The sequence below is a fragment of the Perognathus longimembris genome, chromosome 23 (genome assembly GCF_023159225.1).
Source record: "Perognathus longimembris pacificus isolate PPM17 chromosome 23, ASM2315922v1, whole genome shotgun sequence".
NCBI lineage: Eukaryota > Metazoa > Chordata > Mammalia > Rodentia > Heteromyidae > Perognathus > Perognathus longimembris.
Genome location: NC_063183.1, coordinates 14,813,038 through 14,825,601, shown reverse-complemented (window position 1 = coordinate 14,825,601; position 12,564 = coordinate 14,813,038). Strand labels below are relative to the sequence as shown.

The following is a 12,564-nucleotide window of genomic DNA, read 5'->3' as shown; positions in this document are numbered from 1 at the left end:
CATAATGAAATGCTATTTTTTTCAAGTCCATCTGTGTTGTAAGCTATAACAGGATGCCCCCCGCCTTTTTTTTTTTGCCAGTCCTAGGACTTGAACTCAGGGTCTGGGCACTGTCCTTGAGCTTCTTTTGCTCAAGGCTAATATTCTACTACTTGAGCCACAGCATCACATCTGGCTTTTTCTGTTTATATGGTAGTGAGGAATCAAACCCAGGGTTTCATGCATGCTAAGCAAGCCCTCTACCACTAAGCCTCATTGTTAGCCCATTTCCTTCGCTTTTAAGGCTATATAGTATTCCATTGTGTGTACATGCCATCTTTTGTTGGTTTATCCACTCATCCAACAGTTAGATGCTTTGGTTCCACCTCTTAGTAAATTCTGGTACAAAACTCAGTTCTTGGCACCCAGCAAGCTACATGAAGGTAGCTGAGCCATTGAGTGTAGTAGTTTAAGTATGGATGCAAACCAGGATTCAGAGTGAACCCTGAAGCTGTTCTGGGTCAGGTAAAGGGGTGGAATCGAGCTCTACTCTGTCTTCCCTGGACTCACTCACTGCAGAGAACTGCCCTAACTATCCACAAGGCTGGCACGCCCTCTAGTGACCACCTTCTTCTTCACTGGCCCAGGGAGGTCCCTTCTTAGGGAAAAGTACAAGGAAGGAGCTACAGAGGCTGTAGTGGCCCTGGGAACAGAGTTGCTCCACACCACCAGAAGCAGGAAGCAAGTAGAAACCAGCAACAGGGAGGTCTCCAAACGAAGAGAGAGAGGCAGGTAACAGGCTCCAATGGGAAGGCATATGTCCCACACCAACCCCAAACAGCCTGCCCTAAGCATGGGCAGCCATAGTATATAAACCGATGCATAGCCTAGCTCAGCCTATTGATACTGGCAAAGGGGCTCTGGTGAGATTCCCATGGCAAACCATGAGCATTTCCACCTGGCCTGTAGTCACAGGGGGCACTTCCAGCTCCCAACACCATACTACAAGGGCTCTGTGTTGGGAGCTGAACCCAGGATACTTTTAAACTAAGGAAGGCAGCAGTGGATACAGGACTCGGGCATCTGCTGGTCTCAGCACCTGTGCCTAGACAGGTGCTGACCTGGTAATGTTGCTGAATACCCACAGGGTGAATATTTGAGTCCAGGAAGCAGGGGCAGGAGCAGGGGGTCATTCCATAGCATCACTCCCACCATCTTTCATTCCTGCAGCTTGAGGTTTTGTGCTTAGAGGAGAAATGTTTCCCCCTGGGGAAATAGCACAATCCCTCAGGGGCCTGGACTTCTGCCTGTACAACACCAACAAGTAAGCAATGGTATAGCCACACGAGGGAGCTGGCATCACCCACCAAGCTGCTTTGTCCTTCCCATCCCTGAAGGTCATCATGCATCTGAGTTTAGACACTGCCTGCCTTGGTTATGTTCTGTCCCCATGGCAGGCAAAGGAAAGCTTATTTCTGTCATCACTGGCTGTTCTGGCTTTTAGTACTTGACTGCTGATCAGCTGCCATTATAGCAACAGGCACAATCCTTATTCAAAGCCCCTCATGTGAGAGGCCACAGCACCTGTCTCTCCAAGTGGCTGGAAGACATCTGGACCAGTGGCTTCCTCCAGTCAGTGTGCTTTTCCTGCCTGCCTTGCCCCTGGCCAACCAAACCTTCCCAGAATCTGACCAGCTCTAGGCTGCATGTTCCTTTCAGAGACGGGTCACAGGTCAAAACCACCCTCTTATCTGTACTCTCTTGATGTGAGTTGGCTGCTCTACCAGCACAGGGGTGGCCCAGTGCTTGGGTACAGATGCAGCTGAACACTAGCCTCATAGGAAGGAAGAGTGTTTAGACAAACCAGACAAGCAGTGGATGAAGCTGGCTCAAAGTAGAAGGGAGCTGAATGGCACAGACCAGGGACCAGTAGGAGGCTTTCCTTTCAAGGTCCTTCTAAGAGGGTTCCAAGTAGAGGAGGGGGCTCAAAAATGGCCCTCCTGACCTCAGTGCTGAACTTGCAAAGCACAGTCAAGGGTTAAATAGCATAAGCTGTCCCCACACAAAGGCCACAAGTGCTCACTGCCTGCTTACCTTGCAAGTCGTGCCCACAAGGACTCCATCTCGGCTCCAGACAGCACTCTGGACCAGGTCTCCGTGGCTCACCAGCTCTGTAGATGGAATTGGGTGGGGACAGGCCTGGGGTAATGCCCAAAGCAAAGACAGCAGCAAGGGTCCCTTTCAGCTGGGACAGGAAAGGGCCAGAAACCCCTTCCAGATCTGCTACATCTGCATCCAAGGTTTCTTACTTTACCTCTATCTTCATGAGGTCATGTGCTGCCACTCAATGACCCTCAAAGGCTCCCAGCTCCCTGACTTGGACTTTGCGTCCCCTAGGATCAATTCTACTTGGGCATGCTAGCTAAGTGCTCTACCAACTGAGCCCCCATCCCTGCTCCTGACACTTATTTTTTAATTCAAGTTACTAACAACACCAACAAGGAGAAGAAGGGCTGCATACTGTACTACCTGTCAGGGGCTGCTGCTTGGCTACGTCCCAGATCTTCACAGTGCGGCCTGCTGTGCTCACCAGAACACCATCCACAACAGGGTGAAACTGCAGTACTTCCACTGGTAGCTCCTCAGGACCCAACACCACCCCAGGCACTGAGGGCAGGTCCTGGCCAGGGCCTGGCAGCCGCCAGAACTTCACCTATGGGCAAGATGTAGTTTATGGCAGGGCTGGGGGGCCTTGCTGCCTTTAGCCAGCCTCGCCCAGGGCTTCCCCACCCCATGAGATTCCATGTTGGAACAAGGCAGATCACTACTAGGACCACACTACTGGGCCTGTCAGGGCACCCCACAGCCTCAGCTCTTTGGGCTAAGTAGCTGTATACTATGTGTCTTGGGAAAGTTGGAGGGTCACCAGTGTGAGGGTCCTAGGTTATGTTTGGAGGCTGGTAGAGAAGACACATAAGTGGGGTCAGGGGCTCTGCTGTCTCCTCCAACCTCCCACATCACCCCTGCCTGCCTCCCTTGGGCAATCAGAAATATAAGAGAAAGTCAACCACAGCTCAGGGTAGATACTTGGGGGCCACCAAGAGAAGGGACAAAAGCCTGGGGACTCAGATAAGATGTGGCAGCAACTCAAACTGGCCCCACTCACCGTTCTGTCAGTTGAGCCAGTGGCCAGGAGGAAGTCATCAAAGGGAGAGAAGTCCAAGTCGGTGACCTGGTCTGTGGGAGAAGAGCAGTTCGATCTACCAAACATCCTTGTTCCAACCCAATGGTTCCTCCTCTCCAGGGGGAACAAAGACCAAGACACCTTATACCCTGACAGAAGCAGTTGAAGGTCTCCAGAGCCAGGTTCCCCCTAGATGGCAGGGGGCAAATGACCTACGCCCCCTCTGCATGCATTGGGATGTGTCTCCAAGAGCCCTAGCATCAGGAGGTGGGCAGGAGAAGCTCCTTGAACTTGCTCAGCCACCACTGCCAGCCCAGAACCTCCTAAGTAACATATCCAGCTGTGGAAAGTCCCCAGGAACTGTCCCCCAAACCCTTCTTTTTTTGACATGAGCAACTGGAGCTTATTTCAGTGCTTTGGTGGGGAGGAGAATGTAGAACACAGAGGGAGCCACCACTCAGAAGGGAAATGGGGCTGGTGGTATGTTGGGGTCCATCTTTCTCGCCTTGATGGAAGGGGCTTGATGCACCTCCCCCAGCCATGGGGAATGCGGACCTGCTACCCCCTCTAGATTGGAATCCAGAGAAACCGGTTGGGCCAACAGCCCTCCAACCTGCCAGCCAGCTGGGCGCCCACCAACCCCACCCGGGTTCGGTGGGCTCAAGTGACATTAGCCCTTGGGGGTCACGTGACAGCTCACAGCCTATCAGAATCCTGGCCAACCCCCTTCCTTCGGGATCATCTCCCCTTGACCTTCTCTCAATAAAGTTAGTTCGCTCTCAGAAGCCTACTCCGTGGTCTATGTACGCTAGCTCCCAGGGAAGGATAGCGGTCACATTACCACGTAGGTCGCGCGCACGCCAGGCCGGAGTGACCCCTACGTCTCACTCTAACTTACCTGCAGATCGAGGGTTAGGGGAGAGGACGATACGGAGGGTAATAAGAGAGAAAGAAATAAGCATCTGAGCCGGGTCAGAGAAAGAACCCCAACAGTGGTATAGGATGGAGATGCAAGATGAAGGATGGGCGGAGAGGGAAGGAGTACAAGCAGGACTTGTAGCCCAGCCATTGTCCGTCATCCTCTCTGCCTACATCCCAGTGAAGCTGAGAAGGACTGCTTTCCTCTTGGCCAGAGGAGACAGGGGGAGGGGAGTAGACATGGGCAGGCATTTCTGCAATGGCTCCTGCCTGAAATCCGCCAGCAAGACAAGCCTTGGAACCTTGTAGCCATAACTGGTGGTGGCTGGGTCTGCCAGGGGCACTGGTAGCATGGCATTTTCCAAAGAAATGAGATGCAGTAAGAGTTGAATGAAATGAATGTACCTATACTAGGTACTTTTTTTTTTGTCTGTCCTGGGGCTTGAACAGCCTGGGCACTGTCCCTGATCTCTTCAGCTAAAGGCTAGTGCTTTAGCACTTGAGCCACAGCACCACTTCTGGTTTTCTGGTGGTTAATTGGAGATAAGAGTCTCATGGACTTTCCTGCCCAGGATGGCTTTGAACCTCAGATCTCAGCCCCCTGAGTAGCTAGGACTACAGGCATGAGCCACTGGCACCCAGCTGTGCTAGGTACTTCTGTGCATACATTCCCCAACTCTTACCAACAGTGCATCAGATAGCATCACCCCAACATGAAGGTAAGGACACTGAAACTCAGAGAAGGGAAGTAACTTGCTCAGAGCCACATAGCTTAGAAGAGATGGTCCAAGGGTCAGGCTCAGACAGTTCTGGAAATTGTACTTAACAATTTGATTCTATACTGCCTTTCCCAGAAGTAGGAGAGGGCCATGAGCCACCCAATGGCTTACATACCAGACTGCTCCAGGTGCCCACTGGCTCTGCAATGCTGGCTGCTGGGCTGAAGGGAGCCCTAAAACGCAGACAGTAGCCTTAGCCCTGCCTGTCCCAGTTTTCTGCAGGAACTGAGCTCAGCGACCTCTAAAAGAGCTTGTATGCAGAGGAAGAGAGTCTGAAGAGTTGCCGCACCAATGGCACAACCTGCATAGTCTAGTTTCTATTTAGAGTACACTAGGAATAGAGTGCTCGCCATCTTTCAAATAGCACCAACTTGGGGTAGCTCCTCTATATGTAGAAAGTATCAAAAGGTAAATTAGGGGCTGGGAATGTGGCTTAGTGGTAGAGTGCTTGCCTAGCATCCATGAAGTCCTGGGTTTGATTCCTCAGCACCACATAAACAGAAAAAGCCAGAAGCGGTGCTGTGGTTCAAGAGGTAGAGTGCCAGCCTGAGCAAAAAGAAGCCAGGGACAGTGCTCTGAGTCCCAAGCCCCAGAACTGGCAAAAAAAAAAAGGCAAATTATGCACTGGTGACTCATGCTTATAATCCTAGTTACTTAGGAGGCTGAGATCTGAGGATTGAGGTTCAAAGCCAGCTTGGGCAGACAAAATCTGAGAGATCCTTACCTTCAAGTAACTAGCAAAAAGCTGGAATTCTGGGCTTGGCTCAAGTGGCAGCCATGAGCAAAAAGGCTGAGAGTCTGAAGCCCCAAGTTCAAGCCCCAGTACACACACACACACACACACACACACACACACACACACACACACACACAGCAAAGGCAGTGTCTAGAATCATAGCACCCAGTAGGCTGAGGCAGGAAGACTGTGAGTTCAAGGACAGTTTACATAGCAAGACTCTGTTAAAAATAATGGGGCTGTGTGTTGGTGGCTCATGCCTGTAATCATAGGTACTCAGGAGGCTGAGATCTTAAGATCTTAGAAAGACTGTCTTGTATGATTCCATTCAGGTCGAGAAAAGGCCAATCTACAGAGCAGAGGCTAGAAAATTCTTCCTGCTAAGAGTGAGGCAGTACCCAGTTCAGGACTTCACACTCAGTCTCTGTCAAAACTATTCAACATTGGCCAGGGGCAAAGTTCAGTGGTAAGCCATGTGCTTACTTAGCATGCCTGAAGCCCTGGGCTCCATCCTCACAACCAAAAAACAAAGAAAATAAATAAATAACCTTCTCAACTCTGCCCTTGCAAGAAACAGGACAGTGAATGGCAGGGCTCTGTTCCAAAAGAAGTATTTACAAGTCAGGTGCTAGTGACTCACAACCTGTAATCCTAGGTGTTCCAGAGGTTAAGATCTGAGGACCAAGGTTAGGAGCCAATCGGGGTAGATAAATCCTAGAGATTCCTTTTTTTTTTGGCCAGTCCTGGGCCTTGGACTCAGGGCCTGAGCACTGTCCCTGGCTTCTCTTTGCTCAAGGCTAGCACTCTGCCACTTGAGCCACAGCGCCATTTCTGGCAATTTTCTGTATATGTGGTGCTGGGGAATTGAAACCAGGGCTTCATGTATACGAGGCAAACTCTCTTGCCACTAGGCCATATCCCCAGCCCAATCCTAGAGATTCTTATCTCCAATTATCTAGCAAAAAGTCAGAACTGGCAGTGTGTATGGCTCAAATGGTAGAGGGCCAACTGTGAACAGTAAAAGCTAAATGACACCAAGAAGCCTGGACTTCAAGCATCAGTATAGATATGTATGAAAAACAAGTATTTACAAAAACAACCGTTGGCTTATGTGGCACAGGTCTGCTTCAGAGGTAGTAAGGGAACTGATTGGTGGCTGCCTGAGGCCGATTAACTGCCTGGTAGTTACAGCTTTAACTTTAAAACGTCATTTTTTTTTTTTCATTTCAAGTAAGCAGTGTTTATAGCACAAATGCCTTAATTCTTTTTTATGTGTACGTGTGCTGGTCTTAAAGCTTGAACTCATGGCCTGGGCAATGTCCCTTACCATTTCTTGCTCAAGGCTAGCCCTCTACCACTTGAGCCACAGCTCCACTTTCAGCTTTTTGATGGTTAACTGGAGATAAAAGTCTCATGGACTTTCTTGCCCAGGCTGGCTTTGAACTGGATCCTCAGATCTCAGCTTGCTGAGTAGCTAGGATTACAGGCATGAGCCACAAGCACTGGGCGACAATTCTTTTTGTAAGTTTAGATCAGAAAACCAAGATGGTATAACTTAACACACAAAGCACTCTAGACAAATCTTTGTCATCTTTTCCAACCACCATCATCATCACTGTCAAAATCTCTTCACTGAGCAGTCCATTGGGCCAAGAATCTACCGACAGTTCTACCCCATGGCCTTCCAAAGAGTGACCAGGAACACCAGTCAGAGCTTAGGCCCATAGCTGCTGTAACTAGATAAGGAAGATGAAGTCTGCCCGCAGGCTGTCAGGGAGAAAGCCAGGCATCCCTAGAAGCAAGTACAGCAGACAAAAACCCTTTGTGAGGACCCATCTCCAGCCCTGCCACCCAGCATAGCCAACTCCTTGAAGGGTCCTGTGCAGCCTGGCTGACAACAGTGCTAGTGCCTAGTGGCACTCTAGGAGAGGACACTAGGCTAAGAGCCACACAGTGCCAGTCTCAAGCCCTCCACCTAATTGATGACCTGGGGTACTTTCTTTCCTCCTTTCTGCCCAGGCCCAAATTTTAAATCAGGTTGAGCCTATGGAGCCTGAGAACCTTGTAAGAACACTCAGTGTAGATAGTAACACCAAGTGTGTATGATTCCCTGGCCCCAGAGAAGCTGAAGGAGTCCTAGATCAAGTACTCACTCACCTGAATGGCAACCCAGGTAGGCCACATGTCTCTTGTCCTCCCCATGGCTGTCCAGAGGTACAATACCCAACACACCTATGAAACAAACACAGGGGCTTTGACTTTGGGTCTAATAGGGACTAGTTACCTCCTAGACCAGAACCTCTAGAGAGGTCATACCCAAAACTCAGCCTGGTAGTCTACAAGTAGACTCCTAGTCCCAGTCTACCTGTAGACACAGACACAGTGAATAGCCCAGGGCTGGTTCTTCCCCAGGTAAGATGTACACCTGTGTGTGGAACGAGAGGCTGCTGGAAGGAGAAGTTTTCTCTCTGGCCACTGACAGTTCTCCCACCTTTACCAGAGACAGAAGCCAACCCCTAAGGCAGCAGAGAGGGACTGAGAGAGACTGGGTTGATACCATATGTCAGTTTTTGGATAGTGCTCTACCTGAAGCCCTTGACTTCTCAAACAATTGATTTGAAGTCTACATTATACTAAGCAGCCAAAGGGTTTTCTGAGACAGGGTCTCACTATGTAGCCCAGGCCCAGAAATCACTATCTCCCTGCTTTGGACTTCTAAGGGCTAGGATTACAGATATACACCATCCTGTTCAACTTTATTATTTTATTTTATTTTTTTGCTAGTCTGGGCTTGAACTCAGGGCCTGGGCACTGTCCCTGGCTTCTTTTTGCTCTGCCACTTTTTGCTCTGCACTTTTTGCTCTGCCACTTGAGCCACAGCGCCACTTCTGGCCGTTTTCTTTATATGTGGTGCTGGGGAATTGAACCCAGGGCTTCATGTATAGGAGGCAAGCACTTTTGCCACTAGGCCATATCCCCAGCCCCAACTTGATTTTTTTCCCCCCTGTCCCTGAGCTTCTTTTGTTCAAGACTAGTGCCCTACTACTCTTGGCTTTTTCGGTCGTTTTAGTTCAGAAAGCCAGTCTAGGAAGAAAAGTTCATGAGAGTCTTTTTAAAATTATTTTTTATGATATTATAAAGGTGATATACAGAGGGGTTACAGTTACATAAGACCCTTATCTCCAATTAACTACAGAAAAGCCAAAAGTGGAGCTATGACTTAAGTGGTAGAATACCAGCCTTGAATGAAAAAATTAAGGGACAGAGCCCAGGCCCTGAGTTCAAGCCCCAGTACTGGCACACGCACACATACACACAAAATCAATCTGATTATGTTAACCATTTTGTGCTGATAGAAGCCCTATGTGATGCTCCCCTCTAAACTCTCCCAGCCCACCACCACCACTGCTCCTGCTCTCTAGCAGGTATAATCCTAACCTTCCTCCTTATCTTATCTATGATGACAAGGTCTGAACCTACTCCCCTGTAACCATCACCACCCCTACCTGGACGGTCAGAATTGAAGGCAATCAAGCTACAGCTCGATTTGATATGACTGCCACATGTGGGGGTAGTCCCTGCACGAATGTCACTGATCCAGGCCTGGAAAAGACAAATAGGAAGAAATACAAGGTGAGGGCTGGGTCTCTCTGTTCATGCTTAAAGCAGTGGCCATAATCCAGTGAGGTCTATCTTAAAGCTGTACCACAATAAATGCATTCCTCTGGATCAAACCCTGTTACCGCTCACACAGTCCCTTAGAAAAAAATGTTCTTGAAATAATCTAAAGGAGTAGTTTTGCTTAGCAAGTCAGTTCCTTAATAAGGGGGAGGAGGCTGTCAGAAGGAAGTGAATGGGTAGAGGGACTTGTTTCTGTTAAGATGGAGGGAGGGAGGCAGGCAGAGGAAGTCAGAGTGAGCCACTGAAACAGAAGATGGGCTCAGCGTCCCCAGTTCTCTGCTGAGGGCCCCCTCAGAACCTTTTCCAAGCACAGGAGAAAAACACCATTAATTCAGGAGGGGAAAACAGAGGCCTGGAATCCTCAGAACATGCACTTGTACCAAGCTCCCTAGGTGAGTGAATGCCTTGTTCCCACAGAGATGTTTAATGCACCAACATGTGGGGATCCGTGGGAACATTTTCTCCAAAACTGAGATGAATCAAGTACTTACATTTCCTGCTTTGACAACATCTTCCTCATCCCCACCCTCACCCCCATTATGGCATCACCATTTAATTTTCCCATTTGTGTCCACTGGCCACTGATAGAACATGAATAGCTTGTATTATTTTCCCCTCCTGAATTGTATATATTGTATAGTGAGAAGACATTATCTTTGAAAAGCAGAACAAAACACCTGCTCTTCTGCCTCCCAAATATAAACTCTTCACCTCGCCAAGCAGTTCCTGGTTCTGTGGTCCTATCTGTCTACCTGGTTGGATGGAGGCCCATGCAGAAGCAAGCATCAAACCTCCCATGTGGTACTTACTGCACTCAGAGCAACAGTTTTCTTATAAATCTAAACACTGAACACTCACCTTTTGTCTTTCTACATGCCATTGTGTGTAGAATAAAACTCAGTTTCTTCCTATGGTCTCCAGGCTCCTGCAGGACTGCTCTGGACTCATTGGTAACCATGCTATCCACCCAACTTTTCCCTTTTTTACTCCTCCACCAGGCTCTTTTCCACTTCTCAACCTTCCGGCTTCAGCTAACTTGCCACTTCCTCCAGGAAGCCTTTTCCACCATCCTTCTAAGGTTAACCCCTACTTCACTATCTCCAACTTAGCCTCTCATGTGTTCTTCAATGCACTTATGAAAACTTGCAGTATCCTTAATATGAGATCTCTGTTTGCTGGCTGTCTCTTTCATGATATTGTAAGTGCCACAGGGGAGGGAAAATGCTGTGACATTCACAGCTGTGAGTGCAGAAGCTGGGTAGTGCACATAGTAGGGCATAAAAAATACTGCCAAAAAATTGAAATGCACTGGGTGCCAGTGGCTCACATCTGTAATCTTAGCTACTCAGGAGGCTGAGATTTGAGGATCATGGTTGGAAGACAGTCCAGGCAGAAACTCTGTGAGACTCTTTTTTTATTTTCCAGTCCTGAGATCTTGAACTCAGGGCCTGGGCACTGTCCCCGAGCTTCTTTTGCTCAAGATTAGGCCTCTACCACTTGAGCCACAGCACCACATCTGGCCTTTTCTGGTTACGTGGTACTGAGGAATCGAATGCAGGACTTCATGCATGCTAGGCTAGCACTCTACCATTAAGCCACATTCCCAGCCCTGTGAGACTTTTATCTCCAATAAACTACTCAAAAGAGCAGGAAGTGGTGCTGTGACGCAAGCGGTAAAGTGCTTGCCTTGAGCTAAAGAAGCTTAGAGACAGTGCCCAGACTCAGAGTTCAAGTCCCAGGACTGGCAAAAAAAAAAAAAAAAAAATTAAACGAAAGTCAAGCCCAGTGCCAGTGGCTCATGCCTATAATCCTAGCTACTCAGGTGGTTGAGATCTGAGGATAGCAGTTGGACGAAGAGGCCTGCTGAGAAGCTCTTACCGCCAATTAACTACCAAAAAATCAGGAAGTAGAGTTGTGTCTCCAGTGGTAGAACACCGCGTTGAGCAAAAAAGTTGAGGGAGAGAGGAAAGAGCAGAGAGGAAAACGGAGGGGAAGAGGGAGGGAGGGAGAGGGAGAGGCCTCTACTTGCTTTGGACCCCTGATGGGATCACTAAGAGGTCAATTCCTATCCCAAATTATCTGAGGACACTCCCAGCCCTTCCAGATAACACAAGAGGTGGCAGACTAGGGCTAGCCTGCTGCGGTTCCGGGAATGGAAGGTGCCCCCCAGCACGGGGCTAGGCTTCTCTGGGCTCCACCAGCTCTGGTTTCCCCCAAGCCACACCCAGCCTCCGCGGGAAGCATCACTGAGAGTAAAAGAAGATCTTGCGCCAGCAGCGACAGGAGGAAGCTCCGGCGGAAACCCGAGGGAGGGGTGCACCGCCCGGTCGAGGGGCGCCAGGGAAAACAGGGGCATTTTCCCCACTGCTTGGCCCAGGACAGAGACGATCTCGGATGGCACCGCACGGAGGACGAAGAGCCGGGCAGCAGAGCCCCAGCCCCGGCTCCTCTGCGAGGCTGACCGGAAGCCGGAAAGGCAGGCAGCCCCGCAGGCCTCAGGCCTGGCTCGGGCCGGGAGGGATGCGCAGTCTCCGGGGTCCCAGGGCGACAGGGACAGGCGAGACACTCCGCAGGGTCCACCTAGCGGCCCAGAGCGCGTCACCAGAGCTCCGGACTTTGGTCTTTGGGCAGCGACAGACCAGCTAGGGCGCTGGGCCGGGGCCTGAAGGAGGCGCCCCGGAGGAGAAGGCTCTGGGGGACTCGGCGGCACCGGGTATCCACTGCCGGGCCAGTGCGTGGTGGGGAGGACAGCGGGGACCAGGGGCGAAGGGACAGGGCATGCAGGCTAGGCTCACCTCCCGGCGTGGCGGCCGGGCCTCCGTGTGCCGGAATTTGGACACCTTGAAGCGGTTCATGGCGGCAGAGACCTGCGCGGCGCAGCCTGAAAGACGAGGGGCGTCGGTTCTCAGGTGCACGCTGAAGAGCCACGCTACTCCCGCTGCCGGCCGGCCCCACCCGCGGCCCGCCGCTCGACGCCACGCCCCTACACGCCCCCACCCAATCGAAACCGCCTGCGGCCCGCCTGGCCACACCCTACTGTTTCTTTCTCGCGCTGGACCGGCCTCTTGACCAATGACCGCTTGGCAATCCCATGGTGCCACGCCCCCACGCCTAAACGCTACGGGGCAGGTGGGAGGTTGTGCACACCGCGGCTTTTGGTCCACCACCCGTTGGAGCGTGCCAGAGCATCGGGCTCCGCGGTTGTGATTCCTTGTTCAGAGTTTGTTCTTGAGACTTTTTTCAGCGGGCCGATTGCGCTCTCCCACAATAATTACTTTAAGTAGTTA

At 50.6% G+C, this 12,564-nt stretch overlaps 1 protein-coding gene across 2 annotated transcripts in view; it reads right to left on the bottom strand.

Annotated features, from left to right (window-relative positions):
- The window catches only part of Coro7 (coronin 7), a 51,116-nt gene extending 38,857 nt beyond the window's left edge, over positions 1 to 12,259 (bottom strand). The window contains exons 1-6 of one of the 2 annotated variants that reach the window (XM_048332500.1): positions 12,073 to 12,259; positions 9,103 to 9,199; positions 7,754 to 7,828; positions 3,146 to 3,216; positions 2,509 to 2,692; positions 2,074 to 2,150 (exon numbers count right to left, since the gene is read on the bottom strand). In XM_048332500.1, the coding sequence (XP_048188457.1) occupies positions 2,074 to 2,150; positions 2,509 to 2,692; positions 3,146 to 3,216; positions 7,754 to 7,828; positions 9,103 to 9,199; positions 12,073 to 12,132 (564 nt within the window). In that variant the 5' untranslated portion in view covers positions 12,133 to 12,259. The remainder of the gene's footprint in view (positions 1 to 2,073; positions 2,151 to 2,508; positions 2,693 to 3,145; positions 3,217 to 7,753; positions 7,829 to 9,102; positions 9,200 to 12,072) is intronic. The other variant, XM_048332499.1, reaches the window with a different exon arrangement.
- Between the last annotated feature and the right edge of the window lie 305 nt (positions 12,260 to 12,564).